The sequence below is a fragment of the Thermobia domestica genome, chromosome 1 (genome assembly GCF_964235325.1).
Source record: "Thermobia domestica chromosome 1, izTheDome1.hap1.1, whole genome shotgun sequence".
NCBI lineage: Eukaryota > Metazoa > Arthropoda > Insecta > Zygentoma > Lepismatidae > Thermobia > Thermobia domestica.
This window is the reverse complement of record NC_137454.1, coordinates 209,090,946-209,109,111: the sequence shown is the minus strand read 5'-3', so window position 1 is coordinate 209,109,111 and position 18,166 is coordinate 209,090,946. Positions and strand designations below refer to the sequence as shown.

Genomic DNA, 18,166 nt, shown 5'->3' with positions numbered 1-18,166 from the left:
CAGTCACGGAAATTTTTTATTTTTTAAAAAAATTTTCATAACACGTTATTTTAATTAAAATAAGATGAAAATAATAATCAAAAAAGTTTACTTACTTACTTTTGTGCAGGTAACTAGTAGGTGGAGGAGAAGAAGGAGGAGCAGAAGTAGTAGTAGTAGGAGGAGGAGAAGGAATGGGTTAGAAGCCCCGCATGGTTCGTTTTGTTTCACCTTGATATAAATTTTGTGATCAATTTAAAACAGCTGACTAGGATCGCGCGTAAAACAGCTGGCTAGAGTAGCGCACGAAAAAAACGTACTTCCGAGAGCATTACTCTTCCGAGCGGGTCGTGTCATTATTGCACTTTATTTCGTTCATTTCCCTTTCCTTTTCTTTTGTTATTGAAGTAATTTTTCGACTAACTTACCGAAACTCTAGTTAAGTCATGTTTGTCTGTCTATACCCAATATTTTTTTACTCTCTTCCTATTGGCTCGCTAAAATATATAACTTTCAAACTAGTTGGAAATTCAGACTTCACAGAACCTCAATAGTTATGTAATTAAATTTTAAAATCAACAACTTTCACTTTCTGTATTAGTTAATTGAGTTCTACCTGGGTAGTACACTAGCGTATAACTATCCTATTTGTCTTGTAAAAGTATATCATTATTTACATTCTTTACAGATTTTCACAGAGTATTAATGTAGAAATTTGATCTTACCGTTAACAACAGAAATTCTTCCACTAATAGGTGAAACCTCCCTCAATCTTTCACAACCAACAAACTACCAACTTCGAAGACAATTGTTATCATGGCAATAATGAATCAAGATACATTCATAATACTTTTCATTGTTGTATTAGTTTGCTCAGTTCTAAAAGTGTTCAATAATATGTACTTGTAGATCATAAAAAGTGCTGAATAATTGAAATTAAAAAATCCTAAGTATTTGAAATGAGGCACCAAAGGTTGAATTATTTATAACCTTAGAGACACTGGATCATTACGCATCATTTTCATCAATTTTTAATCGAATTTATTACGATACAAAATAATTATTAATAACATTGCTTAGTGATATAGCTTACTAGGACCTACATCTGCATTTGAGGTTACGAAAGAAAGAAATAATGTGTCACATGCTTTTATGTACATGTTCAGCTATGATGATCCCTACAGATAACAACAGCACATACAGCGTGTCTAGAACATAATTCCTTCACAAAATGAACAAACAAAAGAAGTTCTAAAAACACACGAATCGGAAAACTTTTGCTTAAATAATACAACTGTTAATAGGCTAAAGGAGACGGTGATGATGAGAAATCAATGAAATGGTGGAATGAAGAAAGTGGGAGGAAACCGGAAAACTCCGAGAAAACCCGAGCACGGTGTTTGTCCACCACAAAGTCCACTTGCCGGGAGCTGGATTCGAACCAGGGACCCCATGCACCAAAGATGAGCCCTCTACCATTGAGCCGCCGCAGTCCATATGATATGTCCTTTAAATATCCCTTCTGCCTAACTTTTTCCTCCACTTAATTCTGAAGATTTTAACAGAAAATGGCCTCGTAGGTGTACTTGGAGCTTTGCTAAATAAATATTCATTTTAATCCTGGAAGTCCTAAATTGTATGTGTAAAAATATATTCAAAATGTATTTCTTCTTTAAGAAAAGGGTAGATAATAGTATGAAAAAAGAGAAAAAAATATAACAGATATAAAATACTGTATATTGTTTACTCAGGTAAGAATTAGATTAATAAAAGAAGCAAATATCGAAATAATCGAAATCTACAGGAAGTACTCCCTCCCGCTGGACTATTAGTTAACGATTGCCCCTTCGGTCCACGTGGTCCCAGATTCGATTCCCAATAGGAGAACATTAATATTTGATGCAATATGGTGCTTCAAATTTCACCGTAAACTGTAAGTCTATGTCTCATATAACTTCAGTGCTAAAAAGGGACATTATATATATATATATATATTTGAACTCATAAATAGTGTATTTAAGGTGCAACATATAATTATGGAAATGTCGCTTCTGATATATGATAGTATATGTCTGGAATCATAGACTACAGTCATTTTCTGTAAAAATTGTATACACTAACCTTATATTCCCAAGTGTAACAACCTTATGCGCTTTACAAGACGACTATAATATTAATCTTCAACTACGTACGAGAAGCGGAAGTATATAATTAGCACAAGGTCAAAGCCTGAGAAAGGAGAGCGATACATCTCCGATATATGTCGTCAAGATTGTCTAAGCACAGCAGTGGTATGTGGTACAAGCCACGAGGTCCAACTGGAAAGCACTGACCACGAGAGTGAGAGAGTGACTGTTTTCTGTGGAGCGGACTGGGTGATGTGGTTAACGCATTAGCACGGTATGCCGGAGGTCCCAGGTTCGTGTCCCGGTACAGTCAGTCAATTTTTCATTCTTTGTGTGATAGAATTCACACATACAGAGAATCTGGTGTGCTAAAAAAAAAAAAAAAATGGGTTGTTTCCTCTTTCATTAATATCTATATGAACAGAGAACAGTTTATTTCTGAGAAAAATAAAATCGTGTCTCGGACATTATTTACACGGGTCGAAGGAAATCGATCATTGCAACAGCCCGGATTTATGCACAAAATGCATGTTTATAGTAACATGCAGAAACGTATGGAAAATATATTTTTCTTTCAGATAGACTTGTAAGGATTCGTTTGAGACGCATATGATAGCGCATATAAGTGCATATTTTGTGTGAATTTCGATGTGCATACATATTTCGTAAACTTTGCAGGATACTGCATATTTTCGAATTTTATTCCTGCATACTAGCATATTTCAGACTATATCATAAGAAAGTACGTTATATTTAAAGTGAACTGAATCACTTTGTAAACGCAGATGTAGAATACAATACTATATAGAATAAAATGTTGTATCCAAAATTCGGCTGTCACCTTACTTGTCTTGCACACGGTCTTTATTGTGTAGCAAAAAGAATCAGATGCCAATATTCGGAGGTAGACGCGCTTGTACCAAATATAAACAAAGTGTTTGCGAAAGCTCCATCGCTCGTACTTATCTTTCGCGAAGTTGCGAAAAATGTCCCGCTACCTCCGCAACTAACTTAACAAAAAAAACAGAACTTTCAACTGCCAAGATTGTTTTTGTCACAACTGATATTACAGTTCTTGTTTGTTTTGGCAATTCATCATGAATAAACTCACACCAGAGCAACGTTTGCAAATTATGCAAATTTGTGTTATGGTTCACTTTAACAAATACATTGGGCATTATGTGCATTTTACGGTGCTTATAATCGTCCATCAGAGCAATAAATTCGAAAAACTATGGATCGTTTTCGCAATACATTTACTCTAAACGATAATACGCATCCCGTAAGATGTCGTACAGTGCGGACGCAACAAGCGATTGATGGTGTGCAGCGTAATGTTGATGATGATCCAAATGTGTCAATTCGACAACGGTGAGCGGAACAGAGACATGACTACCAACTTTATCGTGCTTCAATTGAACGACATTAATGTCGCAGACACGTGGTTTCAGCAGGACAGCGCAACATGCCACACAACGCGCGCCACAATTAATTTACTGAAAGAAACATTTGACGAACGATTAATTTCACGAAATGGACCTGTTAACTGGCCACCTCGTTAGCGCGATTTAACATCATTAGATTGTTTTCTCTGTGGATATGTAAAATCGCATCTCTACGCCGAGAAACCAGAAACAACTGAACACTTGGAAGCCAACATTCGACGCGTTATTGCCGAAATACAGCTTGATTTACTGCGAAGAGTGCGCGAAAATTGAACCCCCAGATTACGCTATGTACACGCCACTAGCGGGGACCACATGCCCGAAATCATATTCAAATATTAATGACATAAAATGATCTGTGAAATAAAGCAAATTTCATGGATATTAAAAACATTTTTCTGGTTTTATTTTATAAAAGTCTTCACCTTTAAAGAAAACACCCTTTAGTTTAAACCTGATAGGGCTCGCGGGTAGAAGCTGTGTTGTATTATGCAAAAAACAAATCAAATGAAGACAGTTTTAAACTCACTAAATCCTGATTATGCACCTGCTGTTTATATGTTACAAAAATGTTTCTCTACAACTGACATTAAGAACAAAATTAAATACATACACCACTTCTCAAGAATACCTGAAATTATCACAGTTGGAATGCCGTAACAATGCTTTGCTGAACTCAGTGTTCTTGTGGGCGAATTATCGCAGATTTTGTCCAGTGAAAGTCACGGTGTTTTGAAAATACCGTCAAATGAACTTTTCCAAGTATTAGGCAAAAATCCTGGGTACAAAGCAATCTGTGACATTGCAAATATACTTAATGATGAAAATATGGAATTGGAAGAGGACCTAACACGGAAGACATTTAGTGATTTTCACATGTATCAGGAACTTCGGCTGATGTAGAAAGGAACATTCCGATCCACAAAAGTTTCTCACTGATAAACGCAGAGGGTTCACAAAAGAAAACCTAAGGAAGACGTTAATAGTTCGAACAACAGAGGTCATGAAGATGAGATATTTTTATAAGAAATTGAAATTTTATTTTCTTAATGTATATTTTAGTGCATATGTTAAAATTTTTAATGCATATTTTTGATACTTTTCGAGCATATTTCGGGGTTGGTTTGTGCATGGAAATCCGGGCTCTAATCATTGCAAGTTCCCGAAGGGTCGTATGGTTATTGACAGGCGAAATCTCGTTGCTTAATATTTAGTGTATACTTTACATTAAATCATTAGTTTAACGTCCCATAAACGATATGGTAATTACTAAATTATCGATGTAAAAACGAAATGGATGCGAACTGGGGAGAAAACGAGACAACCTCGAGAAAACTCACATACTCAGTGTTTACCACAAAATCCATATCGCGAACCCACGACTTGAACGCAGCAACTTTCGCGTCAGAACGCTCTACCGACTACGCCACCGAATTCGTGTTAAACAGTATCAACATGAGAAAATATTTCAAACCGTCAGCAAGAAAGAACCGTTTATTTCCCTAGTTCCAAAATCCAAGGATTTTGCTGAAAAACAAGTTATAGAATAGCACACATACGTATAAACATGTTAACATTAAAACAGGAATTGTATATCATGAAACCTCATTACTTTCAAAATATACTGAAAACAAATTATTATTTTACGATAATTTGAATGGCAAAATTGTGTCCTTTTTTTTTTTTTTTTTTTCCTTTCATTTCACTGTGAATTGTTAAACAAAGAAATTAAGTTTTTATTCCATATTACATATGGAGAGGAATGACACAAGAGGTATCCCCATGGCACACCCTCCAACCTCAGAAGTTTTTATATCTTCTTTCAAAATCTGCATTCAAGTTACAAAATAATTTTACAAGTCTTGTCTGAAAGAATGATGTTTTATAAATTTTGGACATTTCGTATTGGCATTGAAAAAGAAAACAAAATTTTAGCCCAAAGAATAATTGGAGAGAGTGAAACTTTATTCGAACTCATGCACCGCAAATATTGTTCGCAAAGTGCAGCATCATTTTTAATGTCATAATTATTTTAAAATGGAAATGAACTTTATATATATATATATACAGCTTATGGGACGTATCATCATGTATAAATTATTCTCAATGTGTAACTATTGACGAAGAATGATGAAATATGACCTATAAACGTATAACAATTAATAAATATTGTATTATAGGCACGAAGTAAGAAAGTACGCTTTGATATCTGTAGACGTACCACATACTTAAAGATCAAGACTTAAGGATCAAGAGTCCGATGAAATTAATTCGGTTATGCACAGGATATTGACCCAGTGTATACACTGATGTGCCACTTGTATCAGTAATTTTCGTAAAGTCATAAGCACTTCCAAATTAACTTCTTTGAGAATTATAATCCATTCTAATGGAAGCAAAGAAGTTAAAATACAAGAACAGTATTCCATATGTATATCTTTCATTCATAAAAATGAGATGAAATCTTTGTTTTACGTGACACGGTTGTGCCGGTTAGGCTAAAGGAGACGGTGATGATGCGTAATGAATGAATGAAGAGTGGGAGGAAACTGAAGAACTCTAGGAAACCTACGTACACGGTGTTTGTCCACCACAAAGTACACTTGGCGGGGGCTGGGATCAAATCCGGGACCCCAAGCACCAGAGGTGAACGCTCTACTACTGAGCCACCGCGGCCCCATCTTTCATTCATTAGGAGTATAAGCTACCATCACTTAATGCTGGAAAGGAAACTCCGATAAAATTGAAATTAGTGGAGATGAAATAGCAAACAGATTGGAATTAAGTGTGCGTCGAAAACGAATTTACCATTGCATCGTGGATCCAACTGCATTTCGTAAATGATTTCACCATGATATTCTACTACATAAATGTGAACTTTGTGGTGGACAAACACCGTGCTCGTGGGTTTTCTCGGGGTTCTCCCGTTTCCTCCCACTTTATTCATTCCACCATTTCACTCATCTTTCATCATCACCGTCTCCTTTAGCCTAACCGGCATAACCGTGGGACGTAAAACTTAAAGATTTCATTTCATTTTCTACTACATAAATGAAGAGCAAACGATAATGCATTCAGCTGCAGAACAGTTTGTTACACATCGTTGGTGGAACACACGTGAGTTTCTAAGTTTGAAATTTTCAATTAAAAAACGAGTAGTCAACATCTGAAATCGTCTTTAAAAATTTCATTTTTAAATGTTCTTAAAATCTCACCGTTCACAAACTGAAATTCCGACTTTTCCGTCTTATCTCAAATTCTCTGGGATGTTTTCCGATTTTCTAGGTTTGTCACCGTCCTTTAGATATCTTTTAAATTATCGAAAATGCGTTCCTTGTGGATTTTGAGTTATTAAGTTTTCCCGATGTCATTATGTATGGTTTTCCTTGAATATTTGTTTTCCCGTTCCAAAGCTTAAGGAACAAACATTTGGGAAGCGAAACGAATACACGAAACATACATATTACATACACATAAATCATTTTAAATACGCGACTGGACCGAGAATCCAACCCGTGTCTCCAGTTTACCGCGCTGACGCGTTAACTACTACGTTACCCAGTCTGCTCTCTGAAGAGCGATACATCTTATCAATCTTAGGTCGGTGCTCAACTGCCTCAGATAACATAGACTATATCACAATTCCGGTTGTGCTTTATCCAATGTCGATATTATGTAACACTTATAACGGTTTAATATGTTATATGGAGAAATTAACCAATTTCACATCACACCAATTCCCATACCGGGTGTAACAAAATTCCGGGACCATAGGCCAGCTTCGTAATGAGTGAAGATACGAATAACAAGTAGGTGGTTTTCAATCTAAAATGGTCGATTTTTTTTTCAATCGCAGCAACCGTTTGGCTTCCACACTGGCAATGCGACCTACGTTAAATGAAAAGCAACGCTGCCATTTCACCAGGTTGTTTCCCTTGGAACCCCACTATTCCAATAATACAGCATTGTTAGGAAACGGATTCGAGATATTCTAGGTTCCTTCACATAACAATGTGCACTTTCCCGTGTTATTTTTGCGTGACCTTATGTTCCGTGCAAACAGCCTACTGAGCTGGAAACATTACTTTTCTATTTAACATAGGAAGCGTTACCAATATGGAGCCCGAATGACTGGTGCAATTGAAAATAATACACTATTTTAGATTGAAAATCATATATTCCATTTTTTCGTATCTTTTCTCAAACGAAGCTGGCCCATGGTCCCGGACTCTCAATATACCCGGTATATTGAATTCAATTCGCACCTATAGAGGAAATTATGTTATATAAAATTGGTTATTTCCTCCACTTATATAATACTCTTTCTTATGTGTTACGGAAGACGAGCTTTCTTCTCTACAATAACTTTTTACGTCACAATCTTTGCCTACCTATTCTCCTATTATCAGGGTTGACGGAAGCTGTAGTTGCACCTGAAATTTCGTTTATAAAGATTATTCATTAGAGAACCAGAGTTGGGACTTGTCAGGTCCAGAGAATTATGGTTAGTAATTTAGTAATGATATCTGACTCCTGAATTACATATAAATAAAAATCTTACCTTTTTGATGTTTCAAAATAATAAACTAATACGACAACGATTATTAGGAAAATAAGATAAAGAAAGGAAGAAAAAGGAGGGAAAAGAGACAACACACATACCGATAAAATGTCTAAAGACACAGAGAGGAAAATATTAAATCCTACAATTTCTTGACAGCATATCCAACAAGACACTATAATAAACTGCTACTTCCCTATGTCTTTGTGCATAAACCTCAATGTAACTTTACTTGTGTTTTGTATGTCTGTTTCTCCAGAAGATTGTCCGAAATATACTGTCTTAATAATTACTAATTATTACGATGACATGCATGTCTTATCAACAGTAAATAAAAATTTTCATACGTTAAAACATCCAGAAAACAAAAATCTAAGAGCGGTGTCGAGACACTTCTCATTGTTTTCTCAGCGATTATGAAGAAAACTTTCTGCTACGTAAGACATAATGTATGAAATTTTCCGGTTGTCTATCCTGTAGAATAAAAGATCTCCTTCTCTTCCTAACTTATGGATAATGAAAAGCACTTGGCAATACTGCCACGTGACATCAGGAATAATAAATACTCAATTGAAGATCTTACACTAACGTTCAATTAATGCCTTAAATCGCTTTTGTCACTGTTCTGGAGGGTTAAACTATTTTGTTCCAGAATCCAGTATTTCAAACTCATTTCATCACTCTTACAGAATGGACAAGCAAATAATTTCATACATCATAATTTTTATGTAGCTTCAATGTTTCTTTAGATGCGCTGGGAAAAGTGAGGAATGACTCGAAAACGTTAATAGTCTTTCGGATGATTTACCGTACTGGTATGGGAGCTTTTATTTAGTGTTAATATCGATTTAATGTTTCGCAGGCTTGGTAAGATTTTAATATCAATGATTATTTTTCCTACGATTAATCCCTATAATGAAATTGTTAGGTAATAGTAAAACTGTGGACAATGAATTTTCATTGAATGTAAAAATAAGTATTACTACTCTTAAGTCTACTCCAAACGGTGAGAGCACACACGCTCAGGAATTACTAATCATCTCGTTTACTTCAAATTTTAATTCCTCACCGATCCCTGTACTTAAAACTTTCGGCTCTTCCACAAAGCCTGATTCACGAACGATAAAACAAAAGAAACATTAACGAAATATAAAAAGAAACGGATATGAGAAGAATAGCGTAAAAACGCAATGCTCTATGTATTACTGTATTTCGCTCGTAAAGTGACGGTACAGCTCGCTGTCAACACGACACTTGACAAATGAAGCAATGATACACAAGACAAGGAGTTTTAGAACTGTTCTTCCCTGTAAGTCCGTTCTTTTTTTATTTTTATCCAACGTAAAACAGGCTCTAATGGACAGTCGAAAGTTTGAAATACAAGGATTATTCACGAATTAAAACCTGGTGAACGTGAAATGCCACATTCTGCATCTTTAATGCGATTTAGCACGGCTTTTAATGAGCTGAATCCACTATATATTGCTTTCTTACTTGAATTTAGCCTCGACATTTTGACTTCCAAATGTTCTTCCACCTACATACGGGAAATTACCTCACTTTAAATGCCTGCTGATAGTTTTCCCCGCCTCAACAGCCTATAACAAAAGGTTCGATCCACCTGCAAATGTAAATGAAATTAAAATGGTAAAAATTGTTAAATTAACATTAAGTACTAACCTTGTATCCCAAAAAAAGTTTATTATATATTAAATTATTTCAACCCTTTCTCGGGTTTTTATCAGTTACTCTTCTCCTGCTGTTACTTTAATTATTGATTGTTAATCAGTTATTTCTGCAAGAAGACTATGGATAGTAGGAACTGTTTATGTATATATTTTTGCGAAGGTCATAAGTGTTTCAACATTAAACAGATTCTCTACCGTTAGTACTGGCATGCAGTGTAATAATATTTTGAGAATTTAAATGCTTATAGTTCTCTTTTTCAAGAGTAGACGCCCTAAAGTGAACATGTGACAAGTTATACAAACTATACAAAAAGTTTAAAGGATCTTTTTCATGTTCCTAATTTTTGTTGTTCACCAATGTCCCCCACGTGAATTAAGAATCAATAACAAGCATAGCAGCAGGAGAAGAATTACTGAGAAAAACTCCAGAGGGGATTGAAATAATTCAATATAACAATTTTTTGGGGGGAGCGGAATACAATATTAGTACTTAATTTTAATTTAAAATGTGTATCTTATAGCGTGCATTAGCAAGATATCAATTGTTAAACGCAATTTGCAAATTATCAATAACAATACAGTGCAAGCTTTATGTTATTTTTACACGTCAAAAAAATTATCGATACATTCCATGATGCTTTATTTCAAACACTCGAGCATTTGTTTTGTATTAAAAATATACAAATACTACAATCCTAGAACAAATGATGTTCTAAAAATGGAATTTCTAGCAATAACAAATATTAAATTACCTTGCAGCAAAATACATTATAGGTACAAAGTATTCACAAAAATAATTAAAATCCCATTGACTATCGCTTAACCTCCAATTAATTACTATAAAACATATAAATAGTTACAAATGTAGTTGATACTATCACTGTGAATTGCTCTTGAATTTATCACTAGGCCATACTGGTGGAAAATTCATACTTCAATAAGAACAAAATGAATTACCACACTAGAATCTATTATACAGAAGACAGTGTTGTTAATTTTTTCTCTATTATTATAATAATAAGAAAAAAAATATTAAAGCTTTCCTCTGTTCTCTGGAGGACTTACAGGAAACAAAAATCAAAGGAACAAGCAATACTTTGAATAGCTCTTCAAGAGCGGAAGATTTTTTTTTCTTCAATTCAAAATGCTTATATATCATGTAATATATTTTCTTCAATATTATAAACAAACTGTTCATCATTTGGAAAAAATACATTAACACAACTCTGTTTGCGGACTCCAATTACCCGACAACAGTAATATCACAAAATACAATCTAATTATTTATACTGCATGGTTTTCTACTTGAAAATAAAAAGTATGTACACATTAAAAAAATATATATAAATATTACAAAACAGTATGACTATGCTCGATGATTTCCATGGAGAAACAACATCTTATCCACCAATTCTGTACTTAAACTAGCCCTTCTGATATCAAACAATATCTGACTTTCAGGAGGAATTCTATAAGGTGGCGTAGCTGTTGCTGGTACACTCCAATACTTTTTAGCTAATTTAGCAAGATTTGGACATTTGGCCGCAGTTTTCGACCACCATTGTAGAGGACACTCACCAAGGGGAATTGTACTTTCAGACTGATACTGTATAAGTTCTAAATTAGCTCTTTCTTCAGCTGACATACCAATCTGATTCACACACAACCCTCCAAGAAGCAACTCCATGGATAGTCTGCTCTTCTTAGACGAGCTCTCACCACTGTTTTCTCTGCTTCCATCAGACGAGGAACTAGAGTTTTTACCATTACTCGAGATGCTAGATACAAGCATTTGCTTCAAATGATTTGTTATCAAGTTTTTGTCCACAGCATATGGTAAGTGTTTGAAACGTGGATCAAGAGTTGTTGCAACTTGTAACAATAAATTAATAGACTCTTCACTGTACTTTTCACATAGACGCTGTCCCATCAGATCTTTCAAAGTCTTTGCTATTTCAGAATCAGTTTCTTTCACTTTTAAATGCGCACTTAACAACTGCCACAAAAGAGGCTTAAGAAGAGATATTAAAGGTACTTTTTCTTCACTCAAAGTCATCGTTGTCACTTTAAAAGGCTCCAAAACAGACACTAAGTCCCTGATAACTGACCAGTCTTCATCTGAAAACACTAACGCATCTCTGTTTTCGTCCTGTATGTTATCCAGAACGCACCCGATAATTTTTTCACGCTCAAGTAATCTTTCTAACATTATGCGCGTACTTGTCCATACTTTCGGATAGTCTGTAACGAGCTTTGAATCTCCTAACTGAAGCATTTCTTCCCGAAGCTTTAACTGTGTATGTGCCGCTCGGTTTTCCAGTATCATAGAGGCAACAGCTCGACATTTAGTGATAACTCGTTGAATCGGTTCTAGTTCAAAGCATGCTTCAGCACATTCTTGCAAACTATGTATCATACATGGAATAACTACGAGTCCCTTAGATTTAAGGGCATCAATAATTTCAGCTCGCGATGTGGCTGTTACAACGCCAGTGACTCGGTCGAGTTTTATATCCCATTCTTGGAACAAATTATCAAACAGAACACACCATTGCTCTGTATTTATTTGATCTGAACAGTGAATGGTGCTTAACACTTTCGATTCGAGGGAAGGCTCGGCATTTTGATAATGCACTGAAAAAGTTGCAAACACTTCTCCGCTAGCGGACGTCCACTCTTCAATACTGATGCCTACATCATCCGACACCAAAGAGAGATTGGATTGTATTGTTTCTTTAAATGACTCATAAATCTTTGGAATCAGTTCCTCTTCAAGCTTTGTCTTACTAGGGATTTCACAAGGTGATCTTAAAGTAGCGATAAGTCTTTGAAATCCTCTTCCTTCCACAACGTCTGGTAATTGTAAATCAAGAATAACAAATTCAACAATTGCGTCAGACACAGTTTTACCATCATCTATCCCGTGCTGAGTATTAGTTGATGTATCACTCGGTAAAATAATCGCTACATTTTGATCCGAAATTTGTGGATTATTATCACCTTTAAACACAACACGTAAATTCTGATTAACAGCATTTGTCCCTTCTTCTTTGATCAAATTACCGATACTAACCGTAGGAGCTGAAATAAACTGAATATCACCTTCAATTTGTACGGTACCATCAGCAGATGTGGTATAGATGTGTCCTGCTCCTTCCTGCTTTACCAACTTCTTTTGGGCCCTCTTTTCTTTTAGATTTGCACTTGGTTTACGGGGAGGGGCATTAGATTCAAGCTCAAGCAATTCTGATGCATGTTTATTTTGTAAATGCATTCGGAGGTTACTCGTATTCCTATTATATACAAGTTGAGTTTTGCACAGTACACAAACAATTTTCATCCTCGTTAAAATATCACCTTCGTCTGTAGCGGGAAACCCGAAATATTTCCAATATATACTTCTCATTGCCATTGGAACAACCAATTTTTTGTAAGACAATGTATGAGTTTCCTCCATCATTTTGATTAATTACAACTATACAAGAGAACAATATTATTGTTAATGATCAAATGACCACTTGCACTAACACTCACTCGTTCTTAATGTTTATTTACATCTCGAACTCAAGTTTACAACTTACACTGTTATTCAAAATAAGTCATACGAAACTCTCACCACTTCGTAGTTCGTAACATCACATGGCATATTCAAACACTGTCCACAAACGTAAACTTAATAAAACGAACCAGCACTAAATTTACCGCGACACCAGTTCAGCTATCAACTTTTGACTGTCTATATCGAAACGTAATTGCAATCGTTCGTACTCCACTATGAACTTCCATATATCGGTTGCAATTCGACGCCAATGCCAATCGCCATCGTAGTCGTTAGAAGATGTATCGACCGTATTGGTTGCGTTTAGACATGATTAACGTGATCAACTGAGATTAACAAGAAGGAGGTCAATTGAACTAAACTGAACTCAAGAGAACCAATTAGTCTACAAAAATATGAATGTTACAATTTTAAAAATGGAAAGTACATAGGCAATGCAATAGATGAAGAAAACATTTTATACCAAATATGGGAAAAGTTATACTTTCTTATGATACTCCCTCAAGTTTTGCCTATAAGGTATTTCAATGAAATTCATGACTATTGAACCTGGCCCTCATTCCGTACCAATCATCTCAAAAATTTGCAAACTGCGATTCAACTCAAAGGATTATTGGAGATCTGTAAGCAGATTATTGGAAAGTAAAAGGCAAATATAGCGTTGTGTTGACGAAAATACTTCAGAAAAAAGGTGTATGCATCTAGGGGTCCCATTCCCTACCAGTTATCTGAAATTTTGAGGATCTCATCACAACGTATATCCTCAGTGGCGTGCAAAAAATGTTATCCAGGGAGCTCCAAGCACCTGAGCTCATGTCAGTTCATGACATACGCAATCTATTTTAGTATGCTAATTGGTATATTTTTTCCGTAATATCTTGCAGAAACGACTATTAAAACCCGGAACTTTCTTTGTGCGCGCCATTGTTCAGCCTACACCAATAGTTCACGAACGTTTTCTGTCCCAATACCATAAAGCACAGAATAGAACTTATCCCAAGGGCGCCGAGGGAACACAGAATCCCAGAAGTGGCATTGGGCCACTGAGACTATGAAAAAAAAAAAAAAACGAAATGATACGTGTATTCATAGATGATAACAATCAAGACTCAAAACATGTCTTGAGTAAAACTTCATATTAGATAAAATTTTCTTCTAGATGTAATTCTTATTCATAAACGTGTTTTGAGAATTTCTCAGCTAAAATGCATCTTAGTCAAGACTACTATTACCTGACCAGCGAACAAGTGGGGGCGGCCGGTTTTGGAACTAAAATGAAGGCAGAAGTATTTCTAACCGGATTACTTGTAATTAATGTATCGCAGTTCTTTTTGTGCTGTTCGTAATAAACCACTTTATGCATATGCTCAAGTGAAGACAAACAGTTTCAAAAGTTATTGAAGTTATTTGCAGAATATTTTAAGTAACAAGCAAAAAATAGGAAAAAAACATACATCCTCCATATTAACTTGCAAATAAACTAACCTCGGTATTGTACAAAGGATCAGATGCTCTCTGTGGCAAAGAAAACGAATTAACATTGGTTGATTCGACTCGTTGCGAAGTTTTTTGACGAGAGGATATGTAGAATGTGTACTTTTTTGGGGGGGGTGACTGTCTTTAGTATTTTTAAGTCTATAAAATATGCATAGAGTCAAATTCAAGAAAAACTTGTTGCAAAAAATCACCTGAGGAAACAAATTGTAGAGTACTCACTCACAAGAAACACTAGATCTTTTGGTAGACATACGATCTCCCGTTTCCAAAAATATAGGGTATGTTATACATGTATACGCTCCTTCTTTCGTAAATACGAAGTGAGAAGTGAATCAAGAATAGGTGAGACAATTGTCGAGTCTTGTAGGCATGACTAGTTCACCCAAATGTTACATCTCAATTTCAAACACTGTTTAGTGTTATATGATTAATAATTAGGATAGATACGCAAGTCATTACACAATTTACTTCAATAATAAAAATGATTTAAATGTTGTTATATCAATCTTTCGTGGACTCGTAGTGATCTGAAAGAATTCTGAAAAATTTTACATCAAACTAAGACGGAAATCAGGACACATTTTGTACATAAATTTACAAAACGAGGCAAGAACGGGACTTTTACAAACATTTACGACACGGGACGAGAAAACCTGAATTTTCATCTCGTCTCGAGGGCAACGCTATGAGCAAGTGAGTTAGAAATCAAATGTGCACGATCATGGTTCCTTTAAGCTGCACTAAGCTGCAAATATAGCCTATCCAATGTTGCATTGGTGGCAGAGGAGGAGCGATTAAAGTGGGGTGCCTGATAATTGAAGGTTTCTTATAACTCCAGTGAAATTCAGAAAATTCTCTGAATTACGTAAAAAAAGAAAACATACAACATCCATTTTCAGGGTAACTCTTACAGTCATTACGTTATTATAAGATTAATGCTACTTCTGAACCTGATTGGAGTGAATATGTACTTGAATAACAAAACCACTTTCATAAGTTTTTCAAAGTATCAAGTTTGAGAAGAACTAAGTTTCTTCCACTCTTGTTATCTCATTGCTCATAGTTACCAGTGATGAAATTATTGGCCGGAAATCACACGGCCGCTTCTTACATCAATTCATGAAGAAGATGAGTCCCATTATTAGGTACCTAAGTTCAGTATTAACAAAAAAAGACAAAAGCCTCTTGCAACCATGTGTAACACATTTTAATATTTACAGTTAAAATAAAAATACAACTGGATAAAGACGGTTGGTTGGCTGTGTCTGAATTTCATATGTGAATAACAATATAGGGCTTTTTCAGATAGAAGAGGGAGAGGGAGAAGAGGGTTTTATTAAACAAGATCGTACATTTGATATGTTTTAACAATAGGCAACTTGTGTTTACAGCCTAAACTTAGTTCTCTGAAGTTAATCGACAAATGCCATTAAGATATTCAAGAGAATTACGTATCAGCGTTATTATATACTACACACACAAAGATCCACTAGGCTCTCAAGTTTCAAAATTATATTGTGTGTGAAAGCAGATAGTAGATTTAATTCTTTATCACATGATAGCTAGAATCTGAAGGAAATTCAGAGCGAGTTCAAGGAGAATGTTTGATCTCATAAATAAAATTTGTGAATTTATTATCTACTGAAGCAATGATATAGTGGTTTTCAAAGCTAAACCAACTTGTCTTACTAGCAGTAAAACTGTCATATGGTTTTTAGCGGCCACGTGCGGTTTGTCAACCAGTTGAATGTTGCCGGTATTACAAAAGCTTAGCCGCTCTCCCCGTCGCCAGGGTAAACAATGAAGTCTCGAACTATTCTTTCTGAGTGTTGCAAACCAATAAGCAGATAAATAAAACAAGAATAACCATTTAAAATAGTAATAAAATACATACAGGTCATTCGACAAGTAATTTTCTCTCCTTTTAATATAATAATAATAATAATAATAATAATAATAATAATAATAATAATAATAATAATAATAATAATAATAATAATAATAATATAGTTTTTACGTCCGAGCCATTTCGGGCTATTGTGCATTTTCGGTAATGCTCGGAAAATAGAATCGATCCTGGCCCGCCCGTTGGACCGATATTGTGTTTTTACACGTATGAATCGGGCTTGCCCGATTGAACCGTATGAATAGGGTTGGCCTAATAACCCCGTTTTTATGAAAACAAGCTTATAGTGTGTCATGATTGTAAATAGTGTATTGTTTCACTTTATTATCGTAACACAAATTGTTCTAATTATCACGTAGGAACCCATAACGAGTCTATCGTGTCAAACGGTCCAAACGGGTTTATCAGGTCTAAGGATCGAGTAAATCAAACGCAATCGTTATCGGGCGGATACTGTTTACCTGAAAAGTTCAAGCACTAATTATAGGTTAAATTCAATCTTAAGAGCTCTAATTGTTTGCATACACTTTTACACTCATTCCTGTGGGATGATGCGTTGTCAGCAGATCGGCTACCCTCGCTTTGCAGTTTGCTACTTTTTTCTTTCAAGTGGCTTCCAATTGTCCTCACGACGCTGCGTGGACGCCGCAGCGCCAACACCGTCTGGTGAGTACGAATAGTCACACCTATCTTTCCTCTGACCAGACCCAGGACTGCTTGACTTCGTTGATCTCATGGGGAGTAATATTCCAGTGTGGCTAGGACGATGATAATAAAATAATAAATGCTTATTGAAATAGTGAGAAAATTAGCTAGGAAATGTACTAAACTGACTCCCTGGAGCTATACGGTCCATGAGAGGCAGTGCCTACCCAATGTCGCAATACAACAAGCATCAGCTACGCACTGAAAATATTCAAAATAGCAAGATCTCGGTTTTTAAACTGTGTTGCTATTCCTTTATGCAGTGCCCGAAGTGGAAGATCTAAGAAAGTATATCCCGCATACCCCCCTCTTCTATTTAGAGCGTTGCCTTTACGTCATTTTTGAAAAAAAAAATAATGCAAAGGTTTGGATCGGGAGTAAAATTTAAAGAAGATTTGCTCTATTTCGATAACATTTACATACTTCCCGACATAATAAATATCAAAGTAATTTGTGTTTTAAGCTGTACAAAGTAGAATAAAATAGTTTTTATATATTGTCACATGACGTGGGCTGATTGCAAAGCCTAGCTACCGAAATATACGTTCTTCAATCACGTTGTAAAAGCTACAAATGCCAGACGGAACAAACGCTGTACGATGCTACTATGATAACCGTAATGGGGTTAGCCATACTGAGAGCTTTATACAGTTCTACCTGAGTTGGAGCGGCAACGCCGAAATCTAGTTACAATGAAGGA

At 35.5% G+C, this 18,166-nt stretch overlaps 2 protein-coding genes across 3 annotated transcripts in view; both read right to left on the bottom strand.

Moving 5' to 3' along the window:
• The window catches only part of LOC145693457 (uncharacterized), a 75,260-nt gene extending 65,114 nt beyond the window's left edge, over nucleotides 1-10,146 (bottom strand). For both annotated transcript variants that reach the window (XR_014132782.1, XM_081769469.1), the window contains exon 1: nucleotides 9,667-10,146. The gene's annotated coding sequence lies outside the window, so the exon portion shown is untranslated. The remainder of the gene's footprint in view (nucleotides 1-9,666) is intronic.
• Nucleotides 10,147-10,422: 276 nt separating this feature from the next.
• On the bottom strand, nucleotides 10,423-13,666 carry LOC145693388 (E3 SUMO-protein ligase ZBED1-like). Its single transcript, XM_081769339.1, has one exon. The coding sequence runs from the start codon at nucleotides 13,257-13,259 to the stop codon at nucleotides 11,166-11,168; it is 2,094 nt and encodes a 697-aa protein (XP_081625465.1). The 5' UTR covers nucleotides 13,260-13,666; the 3' UTR covers nucleotides 10,423-11,165.
• Between the last annotated feature and the right edge of the window lie 4,500 nt (nucleotides 13,667-18,166).